Genomic DNA, 17172 nt, shown 5'->3' on the forward strand with positions numbered 1-17172 from the left:
GAATGGCAGACCCAGTTGAGCTGAGCGATAACAAAGTAGCTGCGACAGCAGGGCCACCACATGTCACGTATACGCAGTGTGCAACAATGGAGAGTCGAGTGAAAGTGGATGGTGGATGCTAAGGATGCAGTGCCACTGGCAGTAGCAGTACCATAAAAATGCGAACTGGGGAATTTCTTCTGCCACTGCGTAAATGCGATAAAATCAGGGGGAAAATTGAGAGGGAATAGGAAAATATTCGAAGGAGTGTAAGGGATATAAGCCATTGAGTTCATGGAACTTGTCATTCCACTTTGCCCCTTAGTAGAGCATTTGATTTGTGCGCAAATATTTGCTCGAGTGGGCCAAATTGAAAATGCCAGTGAAAGCAATTGTAGTCCCATATGGCGGGTGAAAGGGAATTTCGGGTTAATTACCAGTCTCATTTCTCCGAGACCCAGGGGCGCACAAAAGTGAATTCCTAATACCAAATACCAAAACCAACTAACAACTAGCAGCCACTTACCATTCAATGGCTGCCAATTATTCCGGACAAGCGTTTTAGCCAAGTCGAGTGGATTGGGATTGGCATGGCGATTCCGATTGCGATGGGAAAAATGTAGTCGCTTCCAATCGGAACCTCGGGGCGGATGAATGTAAGTCTTGCATCAGTGGCGGAAATTACACTTGGCACTTGCGGCAAATTCTCAGATTGCCGTCGAGTGTGCGGCTATAACTCGATTTTACGGCTGCCTAATGCGATTCAATGCCACTTGATTGCTAAATATTTGCATTTAATTTCGGGCGAGCTTTATGTTCTGCGCGCCGATCCACAGCCACGGAATTGGCCAACATGTGGTCTGCGTAATATCCAGCCCATAAATATTGCAGCCCCGACTCTATTGAGAGCCCCGTGGCATGCACAGTTGCATGTCCATGGTCATGGGGTTATTTATTTATGCACAAACACAAGTTGCACATGTGAACCCGCAAGGGAGGTGAATGGGGAGTAGGGCATCTCTGAAGGATTTCGAAGCCTTTGGCGGCGGAGGAGACAAAATTCACTTGAGTCATCAACGTGCTGGCTGCATCGCTCAATTTAAATTTCATCCAAGTTGCGAACACTGTTCAATGAACACACTTCTGGTAAATCCACAGGATTTACTAGAATGTTCCTTCAGCAGTCTGCACTTTGCTGACGATGCTTGGCACTCATTTCCTTTTGGTTAAGTTGCAAAACAATAAATAAGGATATTTTCTTGTATCAGCGCAGATGGTTTTGTTTCTCTGTTTCATTGAACGGAAAATAAAATTCTAGGATATTTACCGAGAAAAGCTTTCCAGTGTTTTCTTCAAGGGTAATGTTAAAGGAAATAAAAAACAAAGTTTGCATAGTTTTTAACAACAAAGCTTTCTTTCTAAGTGTTTTTCTGTTTAAATTTAAACCAATCTTAATAAAAAGTAAGAATTTGTTATCATTTAATCATTAAAAGCTTCAATGTGCCAAGTTGGATAAAAATTTAGTTAGCATTTTGATCTAAATGATAGCCACGCTGACAAACTTTCTCCTGGAGAGACTGCAAAAAGTTTTCAAACAAATAGCTTTAAAACTTAAAGAAACTTAGTGGTCACTAAATTTATAACAAAAGTGCGTGCTTTATAAATGATGCTTATCTAAATATTCTTCGTTTCTCCTTCTAAATAAATTTTCTTTTAAATTCAAATTAAATATTTTCTCTCGCTTGGAATGCGGGGTAAAAACCAATTATTGGCTTTAAGGCTTTGATAACATAGTAATGGTTGGTTTAACAATCAAAGGCAATGCAAAGTTTCCTCGAAATACACAGCTCGACAGGAAACATCACGGTTCAATTAATGTGTCTGGCATTCAGGGCGAAGGCTCTGCAGCCCCTCGAACCCCCTTTGAACACCCTTAGAACCCCCTTTGAGCAGCCCACACCCGCCCAGTGGGTGGCACTTATTTTGGCGAGCTGTGCGTTTGATAAGCAAAGCGAGTTTAATTAGCGTCAACGACGACGCCAACGCAGCGCTTGTTGCTTATCGGCGGGCGGAACCTCAAGTGTTGCCAGGCGTCTTCGCTTCGCTCTTAACCCATTTCCAGGTAATGAGTCTCTTTAGGTAGAGGAAATCCAAAAAAATAAATAAAAAGAAGGGTACACACTTTCACTTTAATGTTTAATTAATTGAAGCATGATATTTGCGCTGTTTAATAATTTAAAAGCTGAAATAACTATTACTATTTTCAATCTATAATTCCTAGAAACCTCATCGTTTGAAAACAATTTTGATAATTGATTTCACAAGAAATTTGTATATTTATTTAGCTTAAAATGATTGTGTTTTAAATATAAGTGACTAAATCAGTGCAGTGAAACGTGAAAGCATTTAACCAAGCCAAATAATTTTCGTATAGGTCTCTGTGTTGGTCGAAGAAACTTGATATTTTTCCCAGAAACCAATTTACAATCAAAGTCCTAAACCAATCAACTCTTTTCGATATTTTCCCTGTAATTTTACCCAAGATACAAGGTTCATATAATTTATATGAAAAAAAATGGTAATCAACAAAATTGAAATGAATTTTAAATAAATACAGTATAACAATAGGCTTTTAAAAAAGGTTTCACCTGAGAGTATCTGAAGTCAGTTTGTTAGGGGTGTCAGCGCATGGTGGGCCATGGGTTAAGGCGTTAGAAACGTGTGAAAAGTAGGGGCTTCGGCAACCCTTGTGCCTGATAAGTAATTGCAAACAACGAACAGGGCCGTTTGTGTGATTGTCAACTCCGGGACGCTATCAGTGTGCGGAGAAGCGTTTGGCGGCAATTACCTGGTGGCTCTAGTTGAAACTCGGGTCCCAAGTGAAAGTGAAGTGACCCCCAAAGACTGGCCCACATGTCAGCTGGCCGCCAGCGGTGGTCCGCCCAGATTGTGGCCGGCGATGACCCAGCCTCCTCCTCCGCTAGCGTCCTTCTGCTGCGCTACCGACGTCACAGCGGAGGCGGAGAAGGGGAGGGGAAGGCCAAGGGGGAGGAGCAGGTGGCGGCCACAGTAGGAGCCACCAAGGCCACAGCTGGCGCCACTTCCGCCGCCGTCAAGCGGCGAAGGCGACTGGAACGTGGGCAGATGACGCGTCCGCAGTCGACGGCATTTGAAATGAGCAACGTAATTGGAATTGGCATCCTCTGAAGCACGAACATCGATATACAAAAGCCAGGCTATTAATGAACATTTTACGCTTTTCATTGCAGAAAAACAAGGAGTTGATGAATGACATATTCACCAATTGCAAATTAAAGAACGGTATGTACACAAAAGCTCCGTTTAATTCGCACAATAATAATATTTGTTTGTGTGACTAATATTGTGTGCATTCGGTGATTAATTGCTTTCATTGGCTTGCTTTGTATTATTTTTTAAAAATACATTTTGTTGATCGTGAGTTATTTTTGTTTTGCACACAATTTGAGAACTTTTATGAGCATTCATCGTTTAGAAACCGAACTGACTGCGCCTATTGAACTCGCATTTAAATTTAGTTAGGCTATTTAGTTGGATTAATTAATTAACACCATGGCTGCGACTTTAGGTTTTGGACCAAGTGTGCAGACAGCAGCGGCGGCCACATCGCCCACAAAAAGACCCCTCAGTCCCGACCATCCGAACCCAGCGCTGCCCATTACTGAGGTAAAATATATATAAAGAAAAAAAAACAGAGCACCAGAGAAGCCACCTTGAAGCACACATAAATATTATAAATGTAATGTCCTGACATTGACGACGACAAATGAGTTAATTTGCTGCTCCAGAAGCTGTCGAGGGAATTACAAAATATTTATGTGTTATTCATGAGGGCGGAAGGTCGTTTCCTCTGGCTCTGACATTTTGACCCAAAGGTGCCGGACTTTTGGGTGTGGAAATTAAAGAAAATTTCGAAATTTTCAGACGCCGAGTCCTGCTATGAACCGCATGGGCTGGGCCCTAAGAACTCTACTCGTCGCCGACAATTCGAGCTGTCTGAAGGATCGCAAGGTGAGTGTGGATTAGGAGTCTTGAGAGTGGGGCCTTTGGCATGCTAATTATCCCGCCTACGGACAGGTCTCTGGAAAGCTAATCCGCAAGTGCGCCCCTGGCACCGAGCTCGTCGACTGGCTGGTCAACCTAGCGCCCATCGTCCACACCCGCGCCCAAGCGGCTGGCATGTGGCAGGCTCTCGTCGAGGAAGGAGTTCTCGCACACGGTAGGTCATTACTAATAGATGCACTTTGGATTTAAATTAACGATCCAACTGCAGTTAACAAGGAGCAGCCCTTCAAGGACAAGTGCTTTCTGTACCGCTTTCGCCTCGACGAGGAAGGCGGGACGGCGGCAGCGGGCGTGCCCCAGGCGGAGGATCTCGGAGCGGCCAACGAACACATCCGCGAGGCTCTGAGCGCTCTTTTCCAGCGCGGACCGGACGCCACGCTGCGTATGATATTGCGCAAACCGTAAGTACTGAATGGGTTCAACAAATTAAGGGCTCTTATAAAAAGAAATTTAAAAAAAATTTATTTATTTTATTTATTTATTTATTTATTTATTTTTCACTCCTCAGCGAGTGCAAGTGTGTTAAAATGCTAAAAAACTGTTGTGTGATTTATAACCAACTAAAACTGACCACGAGTCCTGATAAAATACTCGAATTTAGAAATAGTTTGATTATATCACTAATATATATTTTGAAAAATTTTACATTTATTGGTCTTTAAAATCTTGCTAATTATGTCGCGAGTAATTAATAAAAAACTCATTAAAGAAAGTGTCTCATATGTATTGGGTACGGCGCAGTAAAGTAGATAAGAAATACATTCATATTAGTGCGTCAATTAAATAAAATTCCCAAAATAAATAACAACAAAATTTAAAATTAAAATTGATTTATTGTTTAGTTATTTTAAGTGTATATTTAATCCAATTTACATGACTTTAAGTTGAGTTGGTAGATGTTTTCGCAGATGATATCAAGAATTAAATGGCAGAGCCGCGTAACGGATTACCATGGCATTTCCATTCATTGATCCATTTTCACAGGCTGAAATCGTTTTAAGTCTTTAAATTCGATATATTTGTTTATCCACAGCTCGCACGAACGGACATCGGAGGAGCTGGAGCTGGTTTTCGAGGAACTGGTCCACATTGCCGCACTCTCCCACTTATCGACCAGCATCAAGCGGGAGCTGTCGTCGATTTTCGTGTTCGAGGCTCATGCCCAGGCGGGCACTATATGTGAGTATCCGGCCGCAGAATTCATAACTCTTAAGATTGCGAAAATTTAATTTTTCCAAAGGAGAGAGCGTAAAAAGAACGATAAAGTTGGGGAAACTTTTTAATTAAACCCCGGCTAATTATGTCTCAATAAACGGGTCAGCCATTTGAGCTAGGAAGCGAGAGTTATCAGTACTAATAACGACTTTTATCCCTTAACACGTTTAACCCATTACGACCATTAACAAAAAACAACAACAACGTGCACAGTATTCAATCAAGGCGACGAAGGACGCTCCTGGTACATCTTACTCAAGGGATCTGTGGACGTTGTGATACACGGCAAGGGAACCGTTGCCACTCTGAAGACTGGGGACGATTTCGGGAAGCTGGCCTTGATAAACGACGCACCCAGGTGAGCGATGATAGACCATGGTGAGCAATGTCATTGCCAATTGAATTCCTAAATGGTTGGGCCATCCTTTACGACTGAAGCTTTTGAGAAAGCATCTGTGTATTAAGCCTCTTCTCCACTCTGTTGTGTGTCGGGTCTCGACAATGGCCAAATGGCCACAATGGCCAGAACCAGAGCGACGGGTAATAGTGCAACGGACGAGATAACAGGCAACAAGCTCCACAACAGCGACAGATAACAAGCGGCATTGTGTGCCAGTTTAAGGCAAACAATTGAAAATTGAAACAAAATATTAGCCAAGGCCCACGTCCAATTTGTAAGCCATTTCCTGAGCTGTCGCTTGGGTGGATGGCAAAGGAAGGGAACTATCAAAGAGTTGCTAAATAATGGAATTGGTTTCTATTGTTAGTCGGCAAAGAGCTAGAGCCTGGTTAAATAAACAACGTTCACCAATGGGAAATAAATATATATGTTCGACTTATCTGTAGGTTTATTAATTCATATGCGTGCACTTCCGTTTTTAATACTTCAATTGAAAGGATAACTAGTTTAAGCTCCATCCAGCTTTTTGGTTAATTAAAACGGCCAGAGAGCTTGTTTGCCGGCAACAAATATAATAAATCGCGCTGCCACGAGTTGTGAGCTCATATCAGCAGTCTGGTAAATAATTCCGCATATCGATTGAGTTTATTTGCCAACTGCAGGCGCAGTTTTGTTGGCTGCCGTTGAAATCCAATTTAAAATATTTCCCCGACTCTTCAGTGGTAGGCCAAAAGCCAAGCGCATCCATTTTCCATATTTATAGCTATTTATGCGGTTTTAAAACCCATCGAGTGCAGGCTGCTTGTGGCATAGGTTAATAACAAACGGATCTTTAAAGGGAAAACTAATGATTTTCCCAACCTTCTGGCAGAGCTGCTACCATCGTACTCAAGGAGAACAATTGCCACTTGCTGCGCGTGGACAAGGAACACTTCAACCGGATACTCCGCGATGTGGAGGCCAATACCCTGAGATTGCAGGAGCACGGCAAGGATGTTTTAGTGCTCGAGCGCGTGGCCAAGCAACGTGGACAGCATTCGGCATTCAAGTGAGTGTCTAATCAATTTTTAATGTGCCTTCAAATTTAATTGAAACTCCCGGCTGGGTTTTGATTTTATGGGTCGCGCGTTTTTGCTTTTTTAGGTCATTCTTGGCCGTGACGGAATGGCTTTGACTTTGATATCCATTCTCTCGCTTTTGGTGAAGAAATTAAAGGAAATAATTATATTGAATGCCTGGATTATTATACAAAAAATCAAACATTTAGTTACTAGTGAAGCCACTTTACTAGAAATTAGAATATTAAAATTAATAATTTAAGATGAAGAGTTTCTCTAAAATTCCTTAAATACTTACATTGAACCTGCATAAAACTTTTATTTTATTATTATTTATTATTGTAGTAAACTTCTGAAAGGAAAATATTTTTCTAAATATTAACTATTCTTCCCAGATACACGGTTATGTCGGGCACCCCGGCCAAGATGCTGGAGCACCTGCTGGAGACGCGACTGGGCCAGTCGGTGGGCGGAATGGACCCCTTTCTGGACGACTTTCTGCTCACGCACATTGTATTCATGCCCGTCGTGCAGCTGGTTGATGAATTGGCCAATTAATATCCTTTTTAAACAACACAAAAATCACCGAAAAATTCCTTTTCTGTCAGTTCTTTTGCAATGCCAGCCACGTCTCAGCGCTTAATCCTGGCCTTTGACCACTTTAAATCCCCTTCTAGTGTGCTTCTGGCGTTTCCAAGGTCCGTTTAGCTAGGCTCTCCTCGGCCAGGCTGCACTTAAAAATTACGAAAAAAAAATAGCGCACTCTTATACTAGACCATCTCGCGTCCGAGTCACGTTCCCCTAGGTGGGAGCACGAAACATTTCCACAGCGACAGTTTAAGTGCCGGCAGCACGCAAGCCTCTCTACACATGACCCCGATCCCGGCCAGCGGGTTTTGGGTGGCCTTTTGGGCTCGAGTGTAGCAGAAAATGCTAACAAGCAACACTTCCGTTTCGGCGCAGGGCGAACAATCCAACTTCAGTCGAAACAAAAGCCACAATGATGACTTGGGTCAGCATTTTCAGAATGCCGTGAAATAGGGGTTGGTAGGAGGGGCGCTCCGGTCAATGATGCCTGAAACTAATCTCACAATCTGCATCGAAATACGTGATGAGTTTAATAAGCAGTCAGGGGGGAGCAACAAGGTTGGGAAGAATGCGGGACAGAAATCAATAACCAGATTCCCCAGGACGGAAAAGTAGTTGGGTTTGGGCAAAGTTCCGCCGGACAGATATATGCAGGACCCGGCAAATCCCTCTCTAAATCCCATTTCGCAATCCCAAACGAAATTGGTTTCCTCCTTAACCGCCCTGCACCTTCCATTGCGATGCCCATGAGGACGCCCAGACACCCGAGGATCGTGAGTATATAATCAACTTCAAGAAGCGCGTGATCCAGTTCATGCAGAAGTGGGTCATGGCCGTGCGCCACGCCGCCTTCGAGGAGCCCAGCGTCTGCGACTTCATCGAGGACCTGGCCGCCGAGGTAGAGGCCGACCCCGACCTGAACGAGGAGACCAGCATAGTGCACAACGTGCTCACCCAGATGGCGCGCTACCAGGAGGACCGCAACCAGAACGCCGGCCAGAAGTGGAAGCTGCCGCCCAACGGACAGCCCATCTGCCTCTTCAGCGGCAATGCGACGCCGGCCAAGACGGTCATTCGGCCAGACGATGACAGTAAGTGTCCTTTAAAATTAAGTGCTGGTCAAATAGAATACCTCATACTTGAAAGAAAGGAGAATACCTTAGTGAGTTTAGGTTGAAAGAATTTTCTGAAAACAGCAAATGCTCTCAATTTAAGAATTCGTTCTCTCGCTTATTCAAGAAGAAATGTTCTTATATTCAAGGCGAATGAACTCACGATTTTGTTTTCCGAGATAAAGCGATCATACTTGAAAGAAAGGAGAATACCTTAGTGAGTTTAGGTTGAAAGAACTAGCTGAAAAGAGCAAATTCTCTCAATTTAAGAATTCGTTCTCTCACTTATTCAAGAAGAAACGTTCTTATATTCAAGGCGAATGAACTCACAATTTTGTTTTTCGAGATGAAGCGATCATGAAATAAATTTAAAAGAAGAGCATTGTAAATAAATTATATTTAAAAAATTAAATTTAAAAATTTTCAGTCATATTCCGCGTCTATTGTGCCGACCACACCTACTGTACCCTGCGATTCCCCATGCACACCACGGCGGAGCTTATTAAGGCGTGCGCCGCCGACAAGTTGCAGCTAAACCGGGGTCCCGAGGACCTCGTCCTCGTCGAAGTCAAGTCGAACGGAGAGCGCTCCGTGTTCAAGGACAACGATGTCAGCATACCGACGGGCCTGTCGCTCAACGGCCGCTTATTTGTCTCCGTCAAGGATCACCTAGATGCCTTGGTAAGCTTTTATCAGTAAAGATTATATTATATTATACTATATTATATATTATATTCTGCAGACCCAGCTGCAGGAGCAGGAATGCCCCACTGAGGGCGTGGACATCGATCTGGAGATACTGAGCACCAAGGAGCTGGCCTACCACATCACCCTCTTCGAGTGGGACCTCTTCTGGGCCGTCCATGAATACGAGTTGCTCTACCACACCTTCGGGCGTCATCACTTTGGCAAGGTAAGAGGCCCAACTTTTGCCAAGAGTCTCCAAAGTCTCGTTTGGCTAATTAGCCTGCCAGACACTGACCGCAAAACTGTTGCCATTTGTCATCTGCTTGCAAATTAAGTTAGCCCCGAGTTTTGCCAACCGAAGTAATTAAAGATGGCCCGAAACTATTGGCTTTAGAACTTTTGGCAGTCACGTTGCTCACATCGATATATTTTTCACATCCATTCCCACAGATCACTGCCAACTTGGATGTCTTCCTGCGACGCTTCAACGAGGTTCAGTACTGGATTGTCACCGAACTGGTATCGACGCCCAGCCTGAGTAAACGTGTGGGTCTGGTCCGGAAGTTTATCAAGCTGGCCGCCTAGTAAGTGCTCCAGATGAATCCTTTTATCTTTAGACTCAGGGCATAGAATCTTAACCATTCAAAAAATGCATTTCATACTTCATAATGGTGCTAAAACACTTTAAGTTGAGTAATAAATTCCTTAGTCGAGTTTTTCAACTATGATATACAAATATTTATCCTGATATATCCTGATAAGTTCTATACTTACCGATATGGTGAACGCAAGAGTTTGTTAAAAACATAAAATAAGTGGTTCTTTAACACTTTAAAATGAAGTTTTATTAGCTCGTTAAATGTATTGTATTATTCGAAGTTATTGAACCTCAAAGGATTGTAAAAAAAATGTATTTCATTCTTCATAACGGTGCTGAAAAAATTTAAGTTGAGTAATAAATTCCTTTGTCGAGTGTTTCAACTGTGATATACAAATATTTTTCCTGATATATCCTGATAAGTTCTATACTCACCGATATGGTGAACGCAAGAATTTGTTAAAAACATAAAAAAAGTTATTTCATAACACATTTAAATGAAGTTTTATTAGCGCATTAAAAGTATTGTATTATTCGAAGTTATTGAACCTCAAAGATATAGTGAAAAGGTTCTACCCAGCCAAGAACCTGATGTTTAATTCCCATTAAATTCCCTTTCAGCTGCAAGGAGTACCAGAATCTGAACGCCTTCTTCGCCGTGGTAATGGGCCTCTCAAACATGGCGGTGTCCCGGCTGCAACAGACCTGGGAGAAGATCCCCTCGAAGTTCCGGAAGATCTTCCAGGAGTTCGAGGCCCTTATCGACCCCAGTCGCAACCACAGGGCGTACCGCGTGTTTGTGGGCAAGTTGCAGCCGCCGCTGATTCCGTTCATGCCGCTGCTGCTCAAGGACATGACCTTCGCCCACGAGGGCAACAAGACCAGCCTGGACGGCCTGGTGAACTTCGAGAAGATGCACATGATGGCCCAGACGATGCGCACCATCCGCTTCTGTCGCTCCAGGAGTCTGGGTAAGTGCGATGGACCCCATCTGCTCGAAGGTAATTTCCTCACTGACTTCGATTTGCATTTGCAACAGGTCTGGAGCCGCCGTCGCCGAAGAGCGAGGGCGAGGTGAGGACGTACATCAGCAGCTTCCGCGTCATCGACAACCAGCGGGTGCTCACCGCCATGTCCCAGAAGGTGGAGCCCACCCGGAAGCTCTAAGCCCCCCGAAAGGCCCTGTTATCTGATTAGCTTGTAGCCTGTATTAAGTGTCTAACCCTGAGTGTGTGTGTTAATCAAACCGCAATTAGCTGCACAGTTATGAGCTTAGCCGGGTTGTTTTCGGGAAGCCAATTGGCGCCATGGCCACCACAACCCGGACAAACTTTCATCCGCATTCGCATTAGCTTTTAAGCTACAACTGTACTTTGTATATTCTACGAACCCGACTAGGAACTATCTCAATCTTCTAATGAACTGAAACCCAAACGCATTTCAATGCAAACGAGAAACTTTTTTGCTTTAGTACAAAACGATAGATGGAAAACAAAAATGTAAAATTCGGGAGTCCCGGCGGAAACCGAAACGAATAACAACAAAACTTGGACGAGTGTGATACTAAACATTTAGAGGAGGCAACATCAAAACAAACAGCACTAAACTGCATAATTTCCTACAAAACTTTACTCTATAAATCCTACGCAAGCTAGTAAAATAATTTGTAAAATTGTAGAGCGTTTCCGAGAGCATGGAATCTATTTTTTTAAAAACCCTAAACTAAAACCAACTATTAAACAGTCTAGTTGAAGCTAGTTATTAACATGTAAGCTACGTAGCGGATAAGTTATTTTATTTAAAGTTTTAAATTTGTCTATCGTTTGGAAATTCGTTTTCCCCAAGTACTGCAACTCGCAAATAAAATACGAAACCATTTATTAATATTTATTTACACAACCCTTGCTTGTTTTATTTTGTAGAAAATTCTGTCCTTGTTTGTGTTAAGTAAGCTATAAAATATGCATATATGCCAATGCATACAAAACATTAAACACTGGAGAGGGACCTTATTAGTTGTAGTTTGTACATAAATACGTGTAAAACCATTTACCTTCTTTATACTGGTGCAGTTGTATTCAAAATGTGGGGAGTCTTTCGTATTGCCTTTAAAAATTCCAAACAAAATAGTTTGAAAACCATTAAAAAATTTATTTGTTTTCTATCAATCCAGTTTAGTTTTCTTTCGTTATGTCTTTTTAATGAACCGTATTATTTTCAGTTTTCATCCCATAAACAAACATGGGTTTCTACCTTAAAAGGTTGTTTTAGAATCGACATATTTTTGAAAACAACTGTACAACAGATGTAATTGTAATACTTGGTACTTGAAAAACAGAAGGGTATTCCAAATTTGTTTAAGTATATATAAACAATAAGAAACGGATCGTTTTCAACATCACAAAGTATTTATATTCCGCATGTAAGATTTTGTATACGTCCGTCTGTATGAACAAATCGATCTTTGAACCAATGAAGTATTTTCAATACATTTGTACCGAGTATCTCAAAGTCGGGGATCCGACTAGCATTTTGTGTTTTTCTAATGTCACCCCAAGTGAAGTTGGTTTGACCTGTAAGGCTCGGCGTAAAATAGAAGAAATCCCTATTGAGTAATGCCAATACCAATAAAAGATCAAATCTAAGAAGTCGTAGATTATCCAGTACTTGTAGTTACCATTCTAACCCAACTCCTCTCCCAAGTAAAGGTCTCTCAAACAACGATTTATCACATAATACCATTCCTAGATGTAACCAAAACTTTGACCATGATGCGTAGATTATAATTGTCGTATTAAATAAAGCTTTTTCCTTTACTTACACCAATCAGACAAACAATATATTCAACTATAATCCAAGACATTAAATATCCAGTGGTTTCTCCTCCAAAAAAGTAATAAAAACAAACGAATTTTCAATACAACTTTTATAGATATAGCGAACCGATTCAAACGAAACAATACTGTTTAGTTTATAGTTGATGAGATGTAAAAATTTCGTATTGATTTACAAGCAACGCAACACCAATTTTAGTATGGTAAAGTTTGTAAGCAGAGTTGGAAAGCCTTTAATTACTTTATCTACACCATTTGCTATGAAAACGGGTAGAATCTATCACAATCATCCACATAGAATTGTGTAGGCGTTATAAACCCGACGCAACCTAGCAATCCTCTGAGGAAAATTTCGACAAAAATAAACCAACTCTTATAGCATTAAAAGGACAAAAAGATTATATTAAAAGTAAAACATTTATTTAATGGATCCATAAATCTAGCATACAGATTGTAGAAACTATTCTAGTGTTAAGAAATCGTTTCCAACAAATGGAAACCCTTATGTGTCAAAACCAAGAATATTTATATATTTTTGAGTACTGCTATGTTAAAGTAAATCCAACAATACACCACCACTGTTGTTATTGTTGTGCACTTTCAATAATACAGATATACATACTATATATGTACAGATACAAATATATAAAATATGCAAGTACTCCAAAGAAGGGAAAATTTCAAATTTTACTTGTGATTCGATTTGACAATCTCAAAACATAACTCTACGAACTTTTCATTTCTCAAATATAACCTAGGCACTTTGCATAAATTTAACATCATTGGGTAACTCACGGATGCACACAAACCGATATATTCATGCTATACGTATATACCTCCGTTACCGAAATATAGCTAATGCCAATCAGTCATAATCAGTCAGTAAATGTTCGAGCCGTAACTAGTACTAACCAATAAATGTTCAAATCAGTGTTTACATGTCTAACGCAAAACAATCTTGAAGTTTACTTACCTACCATATAGCAAAATAGAGTAAAATAAATAGTTCGTAATCGGATGAAAGAGACGGCTCCCAGGAGCTCACGGCAAGAAGACAACACCAACAAACCACTTAGAAGTAATTAAATCCATCGAGCATGGTATAGACGTACATATTGTGTAGCATAAACAGAGATCTTTTAACCGTACTAACAGATTACATATTCTAATAACATGTATACCCAATATTGCGAAGAGCGAAGTGAGATTTATGCAAAGCAGAGTAAATATTTTAATGGCAACCCTAAATGTTGAAACTAAGTGTAAACCAGCATGTATCTTTGAATGTCTAACATTTTGAACTCAACTAATATTCGAATAAAGATTTATGTGTTAGCGAGTGGCTGGTTTTTAGTGGCCGGGATTAAGCTATTTGCTAAGATAGTTTTATTTCATTATTTTCTGTTCAAAACCTTTTATTTATTTATTGGGTATATGTAGTTCCCCAAACTGGTTCCAGTTCAAAGTATCTAGATATCTAAAGTATCTCTTCAACGCGCTTAAAATGATGGATAAAATGGGGATCCCACAGGGGGATCATTGGGGAATTAAAATATCGACTTATGTTGGCTAAGCTCAAAAACGATTACCTGCTCAGGAGAGCTCCCAAAGCTTTGGCTCTCCGCTCCGCTCTCCAAAAAAATAGCTTTTGCTCGCTGGGAATAACCGCGCGTTGTCCGTGACGTCACCGGATGACACAGCAGCTGCTCGCCGTGACAAAATCAACGAAACCGGCTGAGCAGCCAACAGTTCTCCGAGAAACTTTCAACGTGCTGGAACGAACAGATAGGGATTGCTGCCGAGACGAGACCACCGAAAAAAAAAACCTAATCGCACTGATTTAGAAGCGTCCAATTTGCACAGCGTTAATTATCAGCGGCAGCGACAACACGATGACCAATCTGGCTCCCACCATCCGGCTAAACAATGGGCGCGAGATGCCGATCTTGGGTTTGGGCACCTGGAAGTCCTTCGAGTCGGACGCCTACCACTCGACGCGCCACGCCCTCGACGTGGGCTACCGGCACCTGGACACCGCCTTCGTCTACGAGAACGAGGCGGAGGTGGGCCAGGCGATCGCCGAGAAGATCGCCGAGGGAGTGGTGACCCGCGACCAGGTCTTCGTGACCACCAAGCTGGGCGGGATCCACCACGACACCGGGCTGGTGGAGCGCGCCTGCCGCCTCAGCCTGAGCAACCTGGGCCTGGAGTACGTGGACCTCTATCTGATGCACATGCCCGTGGGCCAGAAGTTCCACAACGACAGCAACGTGCACGGCACCCTGGAGCTGACGGACGTGGACTACCTGGACACCTGGCGCGAGATGGAGAAGCTGGTGGATCTGGGCCTGGCGCGCAGCATCGGCCTGTCCAACTTCAATGCCGCCCAGACGGAGCGCGTGCTGGCCAATTGCCGCATCAAGCCGGTGGTCAACCAGGTGGAGTGCCACCCGGGATTCCAGCAGCAGAAGCTGCGGGAGCATGCCAAGAGCCACGGCCTGGTCATCTGCGCCTACTGCCCCCTGGCCCGCCCACAGCCCTCTCGGCAGTGGCCACCCTTCATCTACGACGAGCACGCCCAGCAGCTGGCCAAGAAGTACGGAAAGTCCACGGCCCAGATCTGCCTGCGGTACCTGGTCCAGCTAGGGGTGGTGCCGCTGCCCAAGTCCTCGAACAAGGCCCGCATCGAGGAGAACTTCGGGGTCTTCGACTTCGAGCTGAGTCCGGAGGACGTCGCCAGCATGGAGCAGTATCACACGGGTCAGCGCACGGTGCCCTTCTCCGGGATGGCCGGGCACAAGTACTATCCGTTCCACGCCGAGTTCTAGACACCATCTGTGGTGGTGACCCAAAAATCCCCGAGGGTGTCGGTACTACTGGTTTGGGGTACTACCTAAAAATCCATTGGTGTCCCGGAATTTGTAGTTTTTGAATCATAAGTTCTCGAACTTTATGAATCATTTTTCAAAACCCATTAGTAGGTTGTTTCTAAAAAGTTTTTTTCTGGGACACCGTTATTTTAATTTCCTTTAATATTTAATTGAAAGAGATTCGTAAGACACCCCCGCTTATGTAGTATTTGTATTGTAAAATAAAGTATATTACGAAGAAAATCTCTCGGCGGTGAGGCTAATCAGTTTGTCTAACGGGGCCGCTTGATAAACCGAGTTATCTGGGCGTTTTTGGCGTGTGCGCCTGCCAGTCGGAATGCCAAGTCAGTATTGGGCATACATATAGCGAGCTTTCATTCAGATGAACGCCTGTGATAGTAGCTGGAATACCTGCGAGCGCAGAAAGACATTTCCGAGGCGCATCCGAATCATATCTCCGCTTATCAGTGAAAGATTCTGGAATTGTGAAATCAAATTTTGAAGTGGCGACCTTGGCTAGCGATAACGACAGATAGAGCATCGATGACAGTCTGACGGAGCGTTTCACAACACTGTGCATTCAAATTCAGGTGGTCTGGTAGCACTGGCAAGTTTAAATTTGTGTGTTCCCTCTCAATCCTTTACGCTATTAAAAAGTTGGTAATTAGATTTATAAAGAAAAATGTTTATTAATTTGATTATTATGACGTCAAAGTACTCAATTAACAAATTATACCCGCGAAATATTGTTGAAGCAGTGCCACCCTAATTATCGATTAGCTAACATATGCTTTAATATCGATACCTTCGACAGCGCGAGCAGCAGAAGAAATAAAGAAAATAAATAAAACAGCGGCAGCATGTCAATAATATTAAAGCGCAATTTCCGGGCGTCCTGGATGCTAAAGGTAAACAACAAGGTAATCCGATTTAACAATAATAATACTAATTTAACACCCCCCTAGGCTTGCTACAGTTCCAGCGCACAATCGGGGGATTCGGCCAAAGCCAAAACAATACCCAAAAACCTGCTCGAGGACAAGCAAACTGCTGTTCTGCAAAAGGAAAACGGTGCCATCTTCGACAAGAGACCCTTCAAGATCCACCTGGACAAAGGTACGATTCACACACTCCATAAAAAATTATGAAAAACTTTGTTTACATAACCACAACTCGCGACCAACAGATAAAACCTACAGCTGGTGCCTATGCGGCAAGTCGAAATCTCAGCCCCTGTGCGATGGGATGCACAAGAACGAGTTCCTCAAGATCAAGCAGAGGTAAGTGATAAGATCATGAATGGTAACTCATAATTCATAAAATTATCTACCTTCCAGGCCCATCCGCTTCAAGGTGGAAAAGTCGGGCGACTACTGGCTGTGCAACTGCAAACAGACCACCCACAGACCCTTCTGCGACGGCACCCACAAGCAGCCGCACATCCAGACTGCCGTTAAATAGTTTAAGGTCTCGAAATACTCGTGTGTAAAAATGAGAAATGCATTAATTTTGAATCAAGCAACACATGTTTTTATTCTAGATTATAGAACGTATTTGGTACACCCTAATAATGCTCCGTAATGGTGAGCGAGCACATTAATTATACATTTTATTTTTTATTTTGCGTCTGACGAAAGCAGATGTTGACTATTATGCGTGTGTAGTTAGTGTGCGACAAGTTTTAACAAATTATTTACAATTATCGGAGAAGTGTAAATGAGTGGGTG

The 17172-nt window shown here is 42.6% G+C and overlaps 3 protein-coding genes across 6 annotated transcripts in view; all 3 read left to right on the forward strand.

The window, feature by feature from the left end:
• Window positions 1-11440, forward strand: part of Epac (Exchange protein directly activated by cAMP) — a 38539-nt gene extending 27099 nt beyond the window's left edge. For 3 of the 4 annotated variants that reach the window (XM_017148350.3, XM_070214164.1, XM_017148354.3), the window contains 15 exons: window positions 3249-3300; window positions 3587-3684; window positions 3943-4029; window positions 4096-4237; window positions 4292-4484; window positions 5117-5262; window positions 5512-5656; window positions 6570-6746; window positions 7152-7313; window positions 8074-8435; window positions 8884-9137; window positions 9199-9369; window positions 9594-9727; window positions 10363-10712; window positions 10781-11440. In XM_017148350.3, the coding sequence (XP_017003839.2) occupies window positions 3249-3300; window positions 3587-3684; window positions 3943-4029; window positions 4096-4237; window positions 4292-4484; window positions 5117-5262; window positions 5512-5656; window positions 6570-6746; window positions 7152-7313; window positions 8074-8435; window positions 8884-9137; window positions 9199-9369; window positions 9594-9727; window positions 10363-10712; window positions 10781-10908 (2601 nt within the window). In that variant the 3' untranslated portion in view covers window positions 10909-11440. Of the gene's footprint in view, window positions 1-2877; window positions 3163-3248; window positions 3301-3586; window positions 3685-3942; window positions 4030-4095; window positions 4238-4291; window positions 4485-5116; window positions 5263-5511; window positions 5657-6569; window positions 6747-7151; window positions 7314-8073; window positions 8436-8883; window positions 9138-9198; window positions 9370-9593; window positions 9728-10362; window positions 10713-10780 lie in introns of those variants that run through there. The other variant, XM_017148353.3, reaches the window with a different exon arrangement.
• Window positions 11441-14311: 2871 nt separating this feature from the next.
• LOC108061929 (aldo-keto reductase family 1 member B1) lies at window positions 14312-15688 on the forward strand. Its single transcript, XM_017148364.3, has one exon. It carries the CDS (start codon window positions 14468-14470, stop codon window positions 15401-15403), a length of 936 nt encoding a protein of 311 aa, XP_017003853.1. The 5' UTR covers window positions 14312-14467; the 3' UTR covers window positions 15404-15688.
• Window positions 15689-16240: 552 nt separating this feature from the next.
• On the forward strand, window positions 16241-16963 carry LOC108061931 (CDGSH iron-sulfur domain-containing protein 3, mitochondrial). The gene is made up of 4 exons (XM_017148373.3): window positions 16241-16353; window positions 16411-16561; window positions 16632-16725; window positions 16783-16963. Exons 1-4 carry the CDS (start codon window positions 16306-16308, stop codon window positions 16904-16906), a joined length of 417 nt encoding a protein of 138 aa, XP_017003862.1. The 5' UTR covers window positions 16241-16305; the 3' UTR covers window positions 16907-16963.
• The last annotated feature ends 209 nt before the right edge of the window (window positions 16964-17172 follow it).

This window comes from Drosophila takahashii, chromosome 2R, assembly GCF_030179915.1.
Source record: "Drosophila takahashii strain IR98-3 E-12201 chromosome 2R, DtakHiC1v2, whole genome shotgun sequence".
Taxonomy (NCBI): Eukaryota; Metazoa; Arthropoda; class Insecta; order Diptera; family Drosophilidae; genus Drosophila; species Drosophila takahashii.

What these genes read in the sequence shown, in the direction of transcription:
- LOC108061929 (XM_017148364.3), top strand. Translation starts at nt 14,468, where the DNA reads ATGACCAATCTGGCTCCCACCATCCGGCTAAACAATGGGCGCGAGATG.
- LOC108061931 (XM_017148373.3), top strand. Translation starts at nt 16,306, where the DNA reads ATGTCAATAATATTAAAGCGCAATTTCCGGGCGTCCTGGATGCTAAAG. An exon ending in GGGCGTCCTGGATGCTAAAG is followed by an intron (nt 16,354 to 16,410) that starts GTAAACAACAAG and finishes ACACCCCCCTAG; the next exon opens with GCTTGCTACAGTTCCAGCGC. An exon ending in TTCCTCAAGATCAAGCAGAG is followed by an intron (nt 16,726 to 16,782) that starts GTAAGTGATAAG and finishes TCTACCTTCCAG; the next exon opens with GCCCATCCGCTTCAAGGTGG.